Source organism: Hyla sarda, chromosome 8 (genome assembly GCF_029499605.1).
Source record: "Hyla sarda isolate aHylSar1 chromosome 8, aHylSar1.hap1, whole genome shotgun sequence".
NCBI lineage: Eukaryota > Metazoa > Chordata > Amphibia > Anura > Hylidae > Hyla > Hyla sarda.
In genome coordinates, this window is record NC_079196.1 from 50,780,652 (window position 1) to 50,794,291 (window position 13,640).

At 42.0% G+C, this 13,640-nt stretch overlaps 1 protein-coding gene across 2 annotated transcripts in view; it reads right to left on the reverse strand.

Moving 5' to 3' along the window:
* Positions 1-5,719, reverse strand: part of LRP2 (LDL receptor related protein 2) — a gene marked incomplete in the record, with an annotated part of 280,817 nt that extends 275,098 nt beyond the window's left edge. For both annotated transcript variants that reach the window (XM_056536932.1, XM_056536931.1), the window contains 1 exon segment: positions 5,399-5,719. In XM_056536932.1, coding sequence (XP_056392907.1) covers positions 5,399-5,705 — 307 coding nt within the window.
* Positions 5,720-13,640: the final 7,921 nt, after the last annotated feature.

The window sequence follows — 13,640 nt, forward strand, 5'->3', positions numbered from 1 at the left end:
TCTGACTATTATAGAATAGAGGTTGAGGCTTTCAATAGACAATGCAATCAACAATGTGTAGCAATTGTATAATGTTCCTAAATAGCTGTCTTTTGTGTCTTTAGCCAATAACAATCACCATAGATATTAGTTAAGGCAGAGTTTCCCAACCAGGGTCCCTCAGGCTGTTACAAAACTACAACTACCAGCATGCCCGGACAGCCTTCGGCTGTCCGGGCATGCTGGTAGTTGTAGTTTTGTAACAACTTGAGGCACCTTGGTTGGAAAACACTGCGTTAAAGACACAAATTAACTCCTAGAGAGGACAAAGGCTGAAAGAACATTTGTTACCTCAAAACCCAACCCTGTTCTTGCGACAAAGAACACTCGCAATGGTGCAGTAGTGGTGCGACTTACCGCTGCACGGGTACTGCTGTGCGTGATGCCCTTATTGTTATATTACAATGTATTAAGCTCTTATATCTGTGCCATGGCTCCTGCTTATAATGGAACCCATGGTGCTGTAAAAGACCACAATGGACCCTGTTGACCAATAATGGGCATCTGCTGTGGTTCCCTCGAGATTTTTATTACTGAAAAGCACTACTTGCCGCGCTATTTTTCACGACAAAAGCAATGGACACCTTGATGTGTCCCTGATGTGAATACAGCCTTATCTGTAGTTTTCTATTCGACTGGAGGTAAGCCTATTGCATTATCTTAACTGAGTGTTTTATTCGTGAAAACACATCTGAAAAAGGAAAGCAAGATAGAGCACAGACATATCAGCTTAAGTTTCTGGGACCTGCCGACCCTCCCCCCAACCCAAAAAAAGGCCACGGTACTGCAGTTTGTCCCCGTTCCATATGGGTTTCTATCTCTGGTGCAACATTCTAAGGCAAAGTTTACACTGCTGTTGTGCTCAGACCCGTTCACAGGAAGGAAACCCGATGGACCCCATTCAAGTCAATGGGATCCATCGGGATCCGGCGGTGTCATTTGTGCTCCGACCTGTTCACAGGACAGCTGATAAACCCCATTCAAGTCAATGGGATACGTCGGGACCCGGTGGTGTCAGTTGTGATCCGACCTGTTCACAGGACAGCTGATAAACCCCATTCAAGTCAATGGGATCCGTCGGGACCCGGCGGTGTCAGTTGTGATCCGACCTGTTCACAGGACAGCTGATAAACCCCATTCAAGTCAATGGGATCCGTCGGGAACCGGCGGCGTTAGTGCTTCGACCTGTTCACAGGACAGCTGATAAACCCCATTCAAGTCAATGGGATCCATCGGGACCTGGCGGTGTCAGTTGTGATCCAACCTGTTCACAGGACAGCTGATAAACCCGATTCAGGTCAATGGGATCCATTGGGAACTGGCAGTGTTAGTTGTGTTCCAACCTATTCACAGGACAGCAGATAAACCCCATTCAAGTCAATGGGTTCTGTCAGGATCAGTCGATATCACATGTGCTCTGACACGTTTAGGGTCCGTTTGGTGCCAAAAAAAGAGGGCCTGAACTGGTCAGAGCACAATGACACCGCCGGGTCCCAACGGATTCCATTGACTTGAATGAGTTCTGTCAGAAGTCCGGTATTACACAGGAATTGAGCAGGGGAAAAAATAGGACATGCAGTATTTTTCTCTGCTCATCTCCAGTCCTTCTGACAGACAGACCGACCACCGGAGCTCCCTTTACCGGAGTGCAACGGCCGTGTGAACGAGCCCTAAGATGAATGAGTTCTACCAGTATGACAAATTCAGCTCTGCTACATCTACGCATGCTCACACACTATGTTTGCATGTCTGCCTGCATATTCCACATACGGCATAAAGTATCAAAGTAGGGAAAATGCTTTAACCCATTGTCAAGTATTATGGATGCAAAGTGAAGTTACTAAAGCGAGGGTCTGGGACCTGCTCCTTCCAGCAGCACTTGATGTATAATTACTTACTTGATTCTCTGTAAGGAGCTTATACAAAGAGTTGAGAAAAGAAAGCTGATTACAATGTGAATATGTCCATGCAACCCAGTAAATCAATTTCTACCTCGCAGCTAAGCAGCGGCCACAATAAGCCTTCATATTCATTGTACGGCAATTAAGTTGTTCACAGGACAAGGGCCACTGGTAGAAAGAAAAAGAATTTACAGGCGGCACAGTGTGGGGAAGACTCCAGCGCAGATAGATTAGGGGCACCGGACTACACTCCTTAGATTTTCTGCTGGTCACATGCTAGCGCCGGTTGCTAGGCAACCACAAAGCCCAAGGAAAAAAGTTATTTTCTAAAACTTGCAATCTGCGGCTGAGAGAGGCTTTGTGCTTTGAGCGCTCCTAACATCTGTTCAGGGCCCAGACCGGCAGCTTTCTGACTGGGGGGCGAATCAGGTCCAAAACATCAGACCTGAGGCGAAACCGTCTGCAGCATCCGATGCAAAACGAGGGCACGTAATAGAGTACGTGACAAATGCATCAGCCCAATCTCGGCCATCGCAGGATTCTGTCGCGCCAAAATATTATCTGTTATTTTACTCTTACTGTTTATTATTATGCTCTTTACATTCCTGTTATGGAACCTTTATGTGAAACTATTTCTTTTATATTCTGTATATACCAGTGGTCTTCAACCTGCGGACCTCCAGATGTTGAAAAACTACAATTCCCAGCATGCCCGGACAGCCGTTGGCTGTCCGGGCATGCTGGGAGTTGTAGTTTTGCAACATCTGGAGGTCCGCAGGTTGAAGACCACTGCTTTATACCTTGAAAATTCTAATAAAGAACATATGAAAAACATAATCTGCAAGATTCCGAATACAAAACCATCCAAACTGTTCACTTATATCAATATTCATTCAATGTCATGATACCTTTTAATCCTAAAATTCAACTATGATCAAAGTCAAATGATTCTTCTCTTGTTGCGGAAACAAGATTTGTATATATTTATACAAATATATATATATATATATATATATATATATATATATATATATATATACACACACACACACAAACGAATGGGCAGCAGCACTCCAGTCTTGTGAAAAAAAATGGTGGTCTTTATTTAGGCATAAACGTGTGCACACGCTTATGCCTGAATAAAGACCCCCATTTTTTTTCACAAGACTGGAGTGTTGCTGCCCATTCGTTTGTATATAGTTTGGACCAGGATACGGGGTCCGTAAGCAGCCTGCACCCTCATATAGATACTGTATATATATATATATATATATATATATATATATATAGATATATATAGATATATATAGATATATACTGTATGTATATAAATAGATATATACTAGAGAGAGAGAGAGAGAGAGAGAGAGATACTGTGTGTATATAGATATATATTGTATATATATATATATATATATATTTATACTGTGTGTGTATATATATATAGATATATATAGATATGTATAACCGTTGTTTATTATTATTGTTATTTTGTAATAATTATTAATGTTGTTAATAATAATATTTATAAAAAAAATATTTTTACCATTCATACAGATTTGGTCCTCTGTTTGATTATTAATTATACAAATCAACTCTATAGATACAAAGTAAGAAAACTTTATCATTTTCTGTAGTTTTGAATGAACTTTGGGGAAGGTTTATCAAAACCTGTGCAGAGGAAAAGTTGCTGAGTTGCCCATAGCAACCAATCAGATCACTTCTTTCATTTTTAACAAGGCCTCTGCAAAATGAAAGTGATCAGATTGGTTGCTATGGGCAACTGGGCAACTTTTCCTCTGGACAGGTTTTGATAAATCTTCCCCTTTATCTTTACTATTTTGAAAGAAAGTTTTGTTTATAATAAGATAAAAGGATATATGAATATAGTTCGTCAATCTGGGAATACGTATATACAAATTGACAGTGAGAATGAAAAAGTAAGTCAAAGAACTATAATCATAGTATATACAGGAGTCTCCACACTGTAGATTCCAACCAGTTGGTGCAAAACTACAACTCCCAGCAGGAAAATAATTCTGATACTTATTCTGATACTACAATACAATAGGAATTCTATGTAACTCCTTACTATATCAGTCAATATTCAGAATGTGTAAACCTGCTGGGTATCATCACACTGTAGACTTGTGTTTCCCAATCAATGTTCCTCCAGCTGTTGCAAAACTACAACTCCCAGCAGGAAAATAATTCTGATACTTATTCTGATACTACAATACAATAGGAATTCTATGTAACTCCTTACTATATCAGTCAATATTCAGAATGTGTAAACCTGCTGGGTATCATCACACTCTAGAATGGTGTTTCCCAATCAGTGTTCCTCCAGCTGTTGCAAAACTACAACTCCCAGCAGGAAAACAATTCTGATACTTATTCTGATATTACAATAAAATAGGAATTCTATGTAACTCCTTACTATATCAGTCAATATTCAGAATGTGTAAACCTGCTGGGTATCATCACACTGTAGACTGGTGTTTCCCAATCAATGTTCCTCCAGCTGTTGCAAAACTACAACTCCCAGCAGGAAAACAATTCTGATACTTATTCTGATACTACAATAAAATAGGAATTCTATGTAACTCCTTACTATATCAGTCAATATTCAGAATGTGTAAACCTGCTGGGTATCATCACACTGTAGACTGGTGTTTCCCAATCAATGTTCCTCCAGCTGTTGCAAAACTACAACTCCCAGCAGGAAAACAATTCTGATACTTATTCTGATACTACAATACAATAGGAAATCTATGTAACTCCTTACTATATCAGTCAATACTCAGAATGTGTAAACCTGCTGGGTATCATCACAAGGTAGACTGGTGTTTCCCAATCAATGTTCCTCCAGCTGTTGCAAAACTACAACTCCCAGCAGGAAAACAATTCTGATACTTATTCTGATGCTACAATACAATAGGAATTCTATGTAACTCCTTACTATATCAGTCAATATTCAGAATGTGTAAACCTGCTGGGTATCATCACACTCTAGAATGGTGTTTCCCAACCAGTGTTCCTCCAGCTGTTGCAAAACTACAACTCCCAGCATGCCCGGACAGCCATTGGCTGTCTGGACATGCTGGGAATTGTAGTTTTGCAACAGCAGGAGGTCAATCGTTTGGAGACTACTGGTATATATATGTTGTATAACTATTCATGTAGTTCATCATAATAGTGATAGGTAAATGATGCTGATACTGTAGCAATAAAGTAGATTATAGAAGCACGGTGTTGTAGACAATCTTAAGTCGCAGTAGGTAAAAAGGAAAACTATGATAATTCAAAATTTACTAATATATTACAACAATAAAATAAAAAAATAAAAAAAAGAATGAAGCATCCTTGTATCCTAAGAGGTACAATTGAGTGCTACATCTCTGCTACATGTGTCCTAACTACAGGGTCACACAGTCATAGACAGTCTGGAGTCTTACCCTGGCAATTTGAGGTCTGTATCCAGAAGGCGAAGAGCAGACCCATCAGGAGAAGGGGAGCAGCAGGTCTTTGCATTGTGGTGAAACCCCCCATCACTGTCTCATGGAGAGTATGGACCAGCCTGCAAGCAGAGAGCTGGCCCAAGTGACACCAAAGTGAATTTCTCCTTAAGTAGCCAAGTGGATGTCTTTTTTTTCTTATCCAGCTAGTTGTGGAAGAAAGGCGTGTTCTCCAGCTGAGGCAATACACTCCCACCCTCCACACATCACATAAGCTCTTTAGAACTTGTAGCCAGGGAACCAGCATGCCTGGATAACCATTACAATCCACTAGTCTGGCGCAAATGCTTCATCTATTTAGGATGGGTTATAAAGGGGAGGTAGGGGGAGGGATGAGACATCCAACTCTAAGAAGAAGAAACGTGAAAAAGTAGAATCTGTGCTCGTCCTATACTGTGGATAGATGCAGAAGAACTAACCTTCTCTAGATTCTACTGATAAAAACACATTGATGTGTCAGGAGGTGATGAGTCGCAGAATAATCTCCGATCGGATATGTCTCTTACTGAAATGTTTCTACAAGGAACGATGGTTCATAAACTGCTTAATAGAAATGGGTCTTACTTATGTACTAAGGTTTAATAACATTATGGATCCCTGTGGTACGGATCAATAATATGGTACCCATAGACTTATGATGAAGGGGTTGGTCACGAAACACGTCAAGTCCTCTCTGTTCCTGTCTTGAGACTGTATAAGTTTGTATGTTCATTTTGGACTTTTTTTTATGGAATAAATAAAGTTTTACGTTTTATGACAGTCCCTTTTCTGTTATTGTTTAAAGGGGTACTCTGCCCCTAGACACCTTATCCACTATCCAAAGGATGTCCCTGCTGCACCCAGCGTTCGTTTAGAGAGTCGGGTCGGGTGCAGCGCCGGAGGCTTGTGACGTCACGGCCACGCTCCACTCGTGATGTCATGGCCACACCCCCTCAATGCAAGTCTATTGGAGCCTTAATTTGATGGCCTTCATGTCCCATCCCATAGACTTGCATTGAGGGGGCATGGCCATGACGTCACGAGCCTCCACCCCGTATCACCAGTCATCCGGCACAGAGCGAAGTTTGCCCCATGCACCGGATGTCTGGGGTGCCACAGCCGAGATCCTTTGTATAGGGGATAAGCTGTCTAGGGGCTGAGTACCGCTTTAAAGCTTCCGCACTTGTGGAATATCGGTGCGCTCCTAGACTCCCTTCTTCCTACAGTTAGCTGATTGTTTGCATTTGCTCATAGCCTGTACGGCTTATACAGTATAAATGGAATGCTACATTGGATGCTGTTTTAGTCATGCATCTTCCACTAGAAGTATTGTTTTTGCAATACAGATTCATATGGGTGCCTAGTGACCACTTTTCCTAGACTAAGACATCATAGTGCGTGCCGATTTAACAACGAGTGTTGCTCACCTATAAAGGCATACGGAACTTGTAGTAGGTGGACTCTCTCTTTAGCAGAGTGAATGACCACTACAAACGGTAGTGTTTGCAAATGTCACATGTGAGTGGAGATGATTTGATTCAGAAGGGAACTACACTTGCCTATGCAAAGTATTTATGTAGTGCCCAGTACAACTGTATAAGCTATCATCCTAGAAAGTTGGGTGGCTGAGTGTCTAAATGTTTGCTTTGTGCACAATACATATATATATATATATATATATATATATATATATATCAGATACTGAAGAATTTTGCAAATGGATTTTTGTGTATTGCACTTGAGTTTATGTATGCTCTGAGGTGTTGCAGAGTGTAAAGGGTTAACATTTCTTGCATATGTTATATACAGAAGAATGATGCTTTGGTCACATGCTATTACTAGCCAAGTAAAGTCTAGGCCTGGCTTTGGCCAGAGCCAAATCCATTAAGTTTCTTCACAAAAGAGGAGAATGATAAACAAGTACCTCTCTGAATTACACTGATTTCTTCAATGGCCTATGGTCTGGTCAATGCTTCCTGTCTCCTACGTCAGGAAGAATTGCCTTAGATGTGCCTTTCCCAGTTTCGTGCCACCGGAAGCTAGCACAAAGTGATTCTACAGTTTGCACCTTGCACCACAGTCAACCAACCTGTGAAGATCCTCATTCAGCTGTTTCAGTGATATGGGACTGAGAACTTAAGAACCAAGCAATATAAACATACATCTGTACTAAGTAATTGCCATTACAAGTGCTGAGAAAGCATGATAAGATTGTTACATTCTGTAAAGCTGCTGCAAAAGCTCTAACTAAAGGGACAGTGACCAAATATCCATTCTTCTGACTCCAAAACGGTAAACTCTAAGCCGTATTCAAGCATCTGTATTATATTAAAAGTGCACATAAAATTCAATAACGTTTTAGGGTATGTTCACACTGAGGTATTGGAGAGGAATTTCCACCAATAATTCTGCTCGCTTTTTCCTCTCCAAATCATTCAGCAGTGAAATCCTCATAGAGCTGTGCAGAATTTCTGCCCCTCAGTTCACACTGAGGAATTTCCTCAAGCAGAATTCTGACGAGGAAGTCTGTTCCGCTTGAAGAAATAACATGTTCTTTCTTTCAGGCGGAATCAGCGTCGTTCTCCCATAGAGATCAATGTTATTTTTTTTTTTTCAGTCAGAAGCATTTCCACGCGGAATTTGCGCAGAATTTCCGCATGAATAAAAAAAAGAGGAGTATTTATGAATAAAAAAAAATACATATATTACGCCCACTCTCCAACCTGCATTTCCACGCGATTTCCAGGCGAAATCGCTGCTAATTCTGAGCGGGAAAAAAACTGTATTTTGGGGCGGAAATCTTCAGAGTGATTTCCACCCCAATTCCTCAGTGTGAACATACCCTTACAAGTTCTTTCTTAATCTTAGGGCCTAGAGGTCTCATTCCTAAAAGTGTGGGGTCACAAAAGAACACTGAAGTTAGTTACCACTCTGCTTCGTGACATGTACACTACTACACCTAGAATAACCCTTATCATCTCCCCTAGTAGCTACCACATGTACAGGCGGTAGTCCCTGGTCCTATACAAAACTCTGTAGAGAGTGGAAGCTGCAATGTACACAGCATCACCCCTTTCCTCCGGGTAGGGATGCCACCTGACCAGTATTTTACTATTAAAAACACCCTGCCAGTATTTTTATATTAAAAATACTGGCAATGCAATGACAATCCTCCAACTTCCGGAATGTTGCACCTGTCCATTACCTACACCAGTGTTTCCCCACCACAGCACCTCCAGCTATTGCAAAACTACAACTCCCAGCATGACTGGACAGCCAACGTCTGTCCGGGCATGCTGGGAGTTGTAGTTTTGCAACAGCTGGAGGCACCCCTGGTTGGTAAACGCGGACCTATACTATGTACTACTATATAGTCCAACATGCTGGGAGTTGTAGTTTTGCAACAGCTGGAGGCACCCCTGGTTGGTAAACGCGGACCTATACTATGTACTACTATATAGTCCAACATGCTGGGAGTTGTAGTTTTGCAACAGCTGGAGGCACCCCTGGTTGGTAAACACTGACCTGTACTATATACTAATATATAGTCCAACATGCTGGGAGTTGTAGTTTTGCAACAGCTGGAGGCACCCCTGGTTGGTAAACGCAGACCTATGCTATGTACTACTATATAGTCCAACATGCTGGGAGTTGTAGTTTTGCAACAGCTGGAGGCACCCCTGGTTGGTAAACGCGGACCTATACTATGTACTACTATATAGTCCAAAATGCTGGGAGTTGTAGTTTTGCAACAGCTGGAGGCACCCCTGGTTGGTAAACGCGGACCTATACTATGTACTACTATATAGTCCAACATGCTGGGAGTTGTAGTTTTTCGTTGGGGGCAGCTGCTTGAGCCACAGGCTGTATCAGGGCATGCTGGGATTTGTAGTTAGTAACTAACTGCAACTCCTGAGTTTAATTTAAAAAAAAAAGCGATCAAAAAGTCCCATCAAAACAAAAATGGTCCTGTTAAAAGCTGCAGATCGGGGCACAAAAAATTTAGCCCTCATAAGGAGAAAAAAAAAAAGTTATAGGGGTCAGATTAGGACAAAATTTCCCCCTGCATGTGTATCCTGTGATGTCACGCATATATAATTAATTATGCAAATTAGCATGGCGGTATTGCCCTATCTCCAGGCTGCTCCATGTACAGGAACAAAACAAATATGAAAGAAATCTTAAATAGTTCTAACAAATCCACATCTTTTGTGAAATTTGGACTGAATCTGATGAAGACAATTCAGAGATTAGCTAGTGCCTCCTTTATCTAACCTACCGGTTTTATAAAACATGGCTGGACCATTGTATCAATAAACACTTTCTTCAAAGTTCCGCAGCAATTTTCCAATTTTTTTCAAGATTTTCAAAATCGTACTTTTTCAGGGACCAGTTCAGGTTGGAAGTGGATTTTAAGGGTCTTCATATTAGAAATACCCCATAAATGACTCCATTATAAAAACTGCACCCCCCAAAGTATTCAAAATGACATTCAGTAAGTGTTTTAACCCTTTAGGTGTTTCACAGGAATAGCAGCAAAGGGAAGGAGAAAATTCTAAATCTTCATTTTTTACACTGGCATGTTCTTGTAGACCCAATTTTTGAATTTTTACAAGGGGTAAAAGGAGAGAAATCTTCCTAAAATATGTAACCCAATTTCTCTCGAGTAAGGAAATACCTCGTCTGTGTATGTCAAGTGTTCGGCGGGCGCAGTAGAGGGCTCAGAAGGGAAGGAGCGACAATGGGATTTTGGAGAGTGAGTTTTTCTGAAAGGGTTTTTGGGGGGCATGTCACATTTAGGAAGCCCCTATGGTGCCAGAACAGTGGACCCCCCCACATGTGACCCCATTTTGGAAACTACACCCCGCATGGAATTTAATAAGGGGTGCAGTGAGCATTTACACCCCACTGGCGTTTGACAGATATTTGAAACAGTGGACTGTGCAAATGAAAAATTGTATTTTTCATTTTCACAGATCACTGTTCCAAAAATCTATCATACACCAGTGGGGTGTAAATGCTCACTGTACCCCTTATCAAATTCCATGAGGGGTGTAGTTTCCAAAATGGGGTCACATATGGATATTTATTGTTTTGCGTTTATGTCAGAACTGCTGTAACAATGAGCCACCCCTGTGCAAATCACCTCAAATGTACATGGTGCACTCTCCCTTATGGGCCTTGTTGTGCGCCCTCAGTGCACTTTGCGCCCACATATGGGGTATCTCCGTACTCAGGAGAAATTGCATTACACATTTTAAGGGTCTATTTTCCCTTTTACCTCTTGTGAAAATGAAAAGTATGCGGCAACACCAGCATGTCAGTGTAAAAAAAAATATTTTTATACACTAACATGCTGGTGTAGACCCCAACTTCACCTTTTCATAGGGGTTAAAGAAGAAAAAGCCCCCCAAAATTTGTTAGGCAATTTCTCCCGAGTACGGAGATACCCCATATGTGTCCCAAAACTGTTGCCCTGAAATACGACAGGGCTCCAAAGTGAGAGCGCCATGCGCATTTGAGGCCTAAATTAGGGATTTGCATAGGGGTGGACATAGGGGTATTCTATGCCAGTGATTCCCAAACAGGGTGCCTCCAGCTGTTGCAAAACTCCCAGCATGCCTGGACAGTCAACGGCTGTCCGGCAATACTGGGAGTTGTTGTTTTGCAACAGCTGGAGGCTCCGTTTTGGAAACAGTAGCGTACCAGACGTGTTTCATTTTTATTGGGGAGGGGAGGGGGCTGTGTAGGGGTATGTGTATATGTACTGTTTTTTACTTTTTATTTTAGGTTAGTGTAAGTGTAGTGTAGTGTTTTAGGGTACAGTCACATGGGCAGAGGTTCACAGCAAGTTTTCTGCTGGGAGCTTGAGCTGCAGCGCAAAATTTGCGCCATCTCAAACTTGCAGCACTCACTGTAAACCTCCGCCCATGTGAGTGTACCCTGTACATTCACATTGGGGGGAGGGGGCAAACATCCAGGTGTTGCAAAACTACAACTCCGAGCATGCCCTTTATCTGTCCGTGCATGCTGGGAGTTGTAGTTTTGCAACAGCTGCAGGCACACTGGTTGCGAAACACGGAGTTAGATAACAAACTGGTGTTTCGCAACCAGTGTGCCTTCAGCTGTTGCAAAAACTACAAATTTCAGCAGAAGGGCATGCTGGGACTTGTAGTTATGAAACAGCTAGAGGCATACTGCTACAACTCCCAGCATGCCCTTTGGCTGTCCGTACATGCTGGAGGTTGTAGTTATCTAAAAGCTGAAGGCCCACTGGTTGCAAAACACTTGAAAGTTTATTACTTAACTTTCAAAACTAGTGTGCCTCCAGTTGTTGCAAAACTACAACTCCCAGCATGCCCAGACTGCCCAGGCATACTGGAAGTTGTAGTTCGGCAATATCTGAAGGATCAGATGTTGCCGAACTACAACTTCCAGCATGCTTGGGCAGTCTGGTATGCTGGGAGTTGTAGTTTTGCAACATCTGGAGGTCCACAGTTTGGAGACCACTGTATAATGGTCTCCAATCTGTGCTCTTCCAGATGTTACAGAACTACAACTCCCAGCATGCCTGGACAGACTGAGCATGCTGAGATTTGTAGTTTTGCAACATCTGGAAGAGCACAGATTGGAGACCATTATACAGTGGTCTCCAAACTATGGACCTCCAGATGTTGCAAAACTGCAACTCCCAGCATGCCCAGAAAGCCAAAGGGACACTTAGCAGAGCGGTGTGTGTCCCGATCCCCGTGATCGGGACTCACACACCGCGCTGCTAAGTATTCTGATAGCGAATCGCTGCTATGAGCTAGTCAGATTTGACCAGCTGATAGCAGCGATCGCTGGGGGGGGGGGGGGAGTGGGGGATGAAACCCCCCGTGGTCGCATGGTAAGATGGCTGGCTATCAGTGATAGCCACCATCTTACCGGGCGCTGCGGGATGCCGCGAGTAGCGGCAAAAATGTTCATGATGTACCTGTATGTCATGGGTCGGGAACACCTTGCCACTCAGACAGTGTGATTTCACAGAAGTGTCATTGACTTGGAGTTACATTGTGTTGTTTAAGTGTTCCCTTTATTTGAAAAATTAAGTCAAAGTTTGTGCAAACATGCAAAGCGGGTAAAGGCCACGCCTGAACTGCGGGAGCCATACCTTACAGAAACGACCGATTCCTGCATTTGAGCTCACTTTTTCCGGCTGCGGTAAGGTATGGCTCCCGCAGTTCAAATATGATGTCCCGCTTTGCATGTTTGCACAAACTTTGAAACAAATATGAAGATTCCCACGATACAGGTGACACTGGGGGGTATTTTTAACTCAGGTTTTCCTGGGTACATTTGTATTAGTTTTGGAGCAGTGCAATTTTTTTCAACTTTTTGTGCGCCTTTTCATTTACATACTTTTTCCTTTTTTGCTGTGGTAGATGTGTTTTGAGTTGAGTTTTTGCAGTGGTCAGGAATTTATGAAACTGTGACTTTTTGAAAAAGTCACAGGCCCACATTTATCATTGTAGTGTAAGTGAAGCATTTTTCTACACCTTTTTTTGTGTGCTGGTGATGTGTAGGAGAACCAAATGTATTAAATGGTCACAAAGCATTTGATAAATTTAGTGCAGGTCACATTTTCTGAAATTTCTCTCTTCACATACACCAAAAAGCTACACCATGTCTGGGCTGGTGTAGTTTTAGAGACTTTTCAGTAGCTTTGCGCCTTTTTTTGCTCCTTTTTACAAAGAGGTGCAATGATAAAACCCGTCCATATCATCTCTATTGCCAAAATCAGTGGATTGTAACTCAAAATCTGCAGAAATGTGTAAACAAAAAGGGGCCAAACAAAAGGCGCAAAAAAACCCTGCTTGCTCCTTTTTGCCCCTTTTTTAGACACAAAAAACAGTCTAAAGACAATGATAAATGTGGGCCACAGACTTTGGCCCAAAGACACAAAAGGGAGAAAATCACTACCAAATAAAAAAAACAGCATACAAACTAACTGTAGACAGATTTATTATAAAGTTGCATTATGGTCACACAGGTTAAAAAGTTAATAGCAACCAATCAGATCGCTTCTTTCATTTTTGAAAAGGCCTCTGAAAAGTTAAAGAAGCGATCTGATTGGTTGCTATGGACAACTCAGCAACTTTTACTCTGAACAGGTTTTGATAAATCTCCCCCACAGATTCCACCACGTGAATTAATGGAGTAA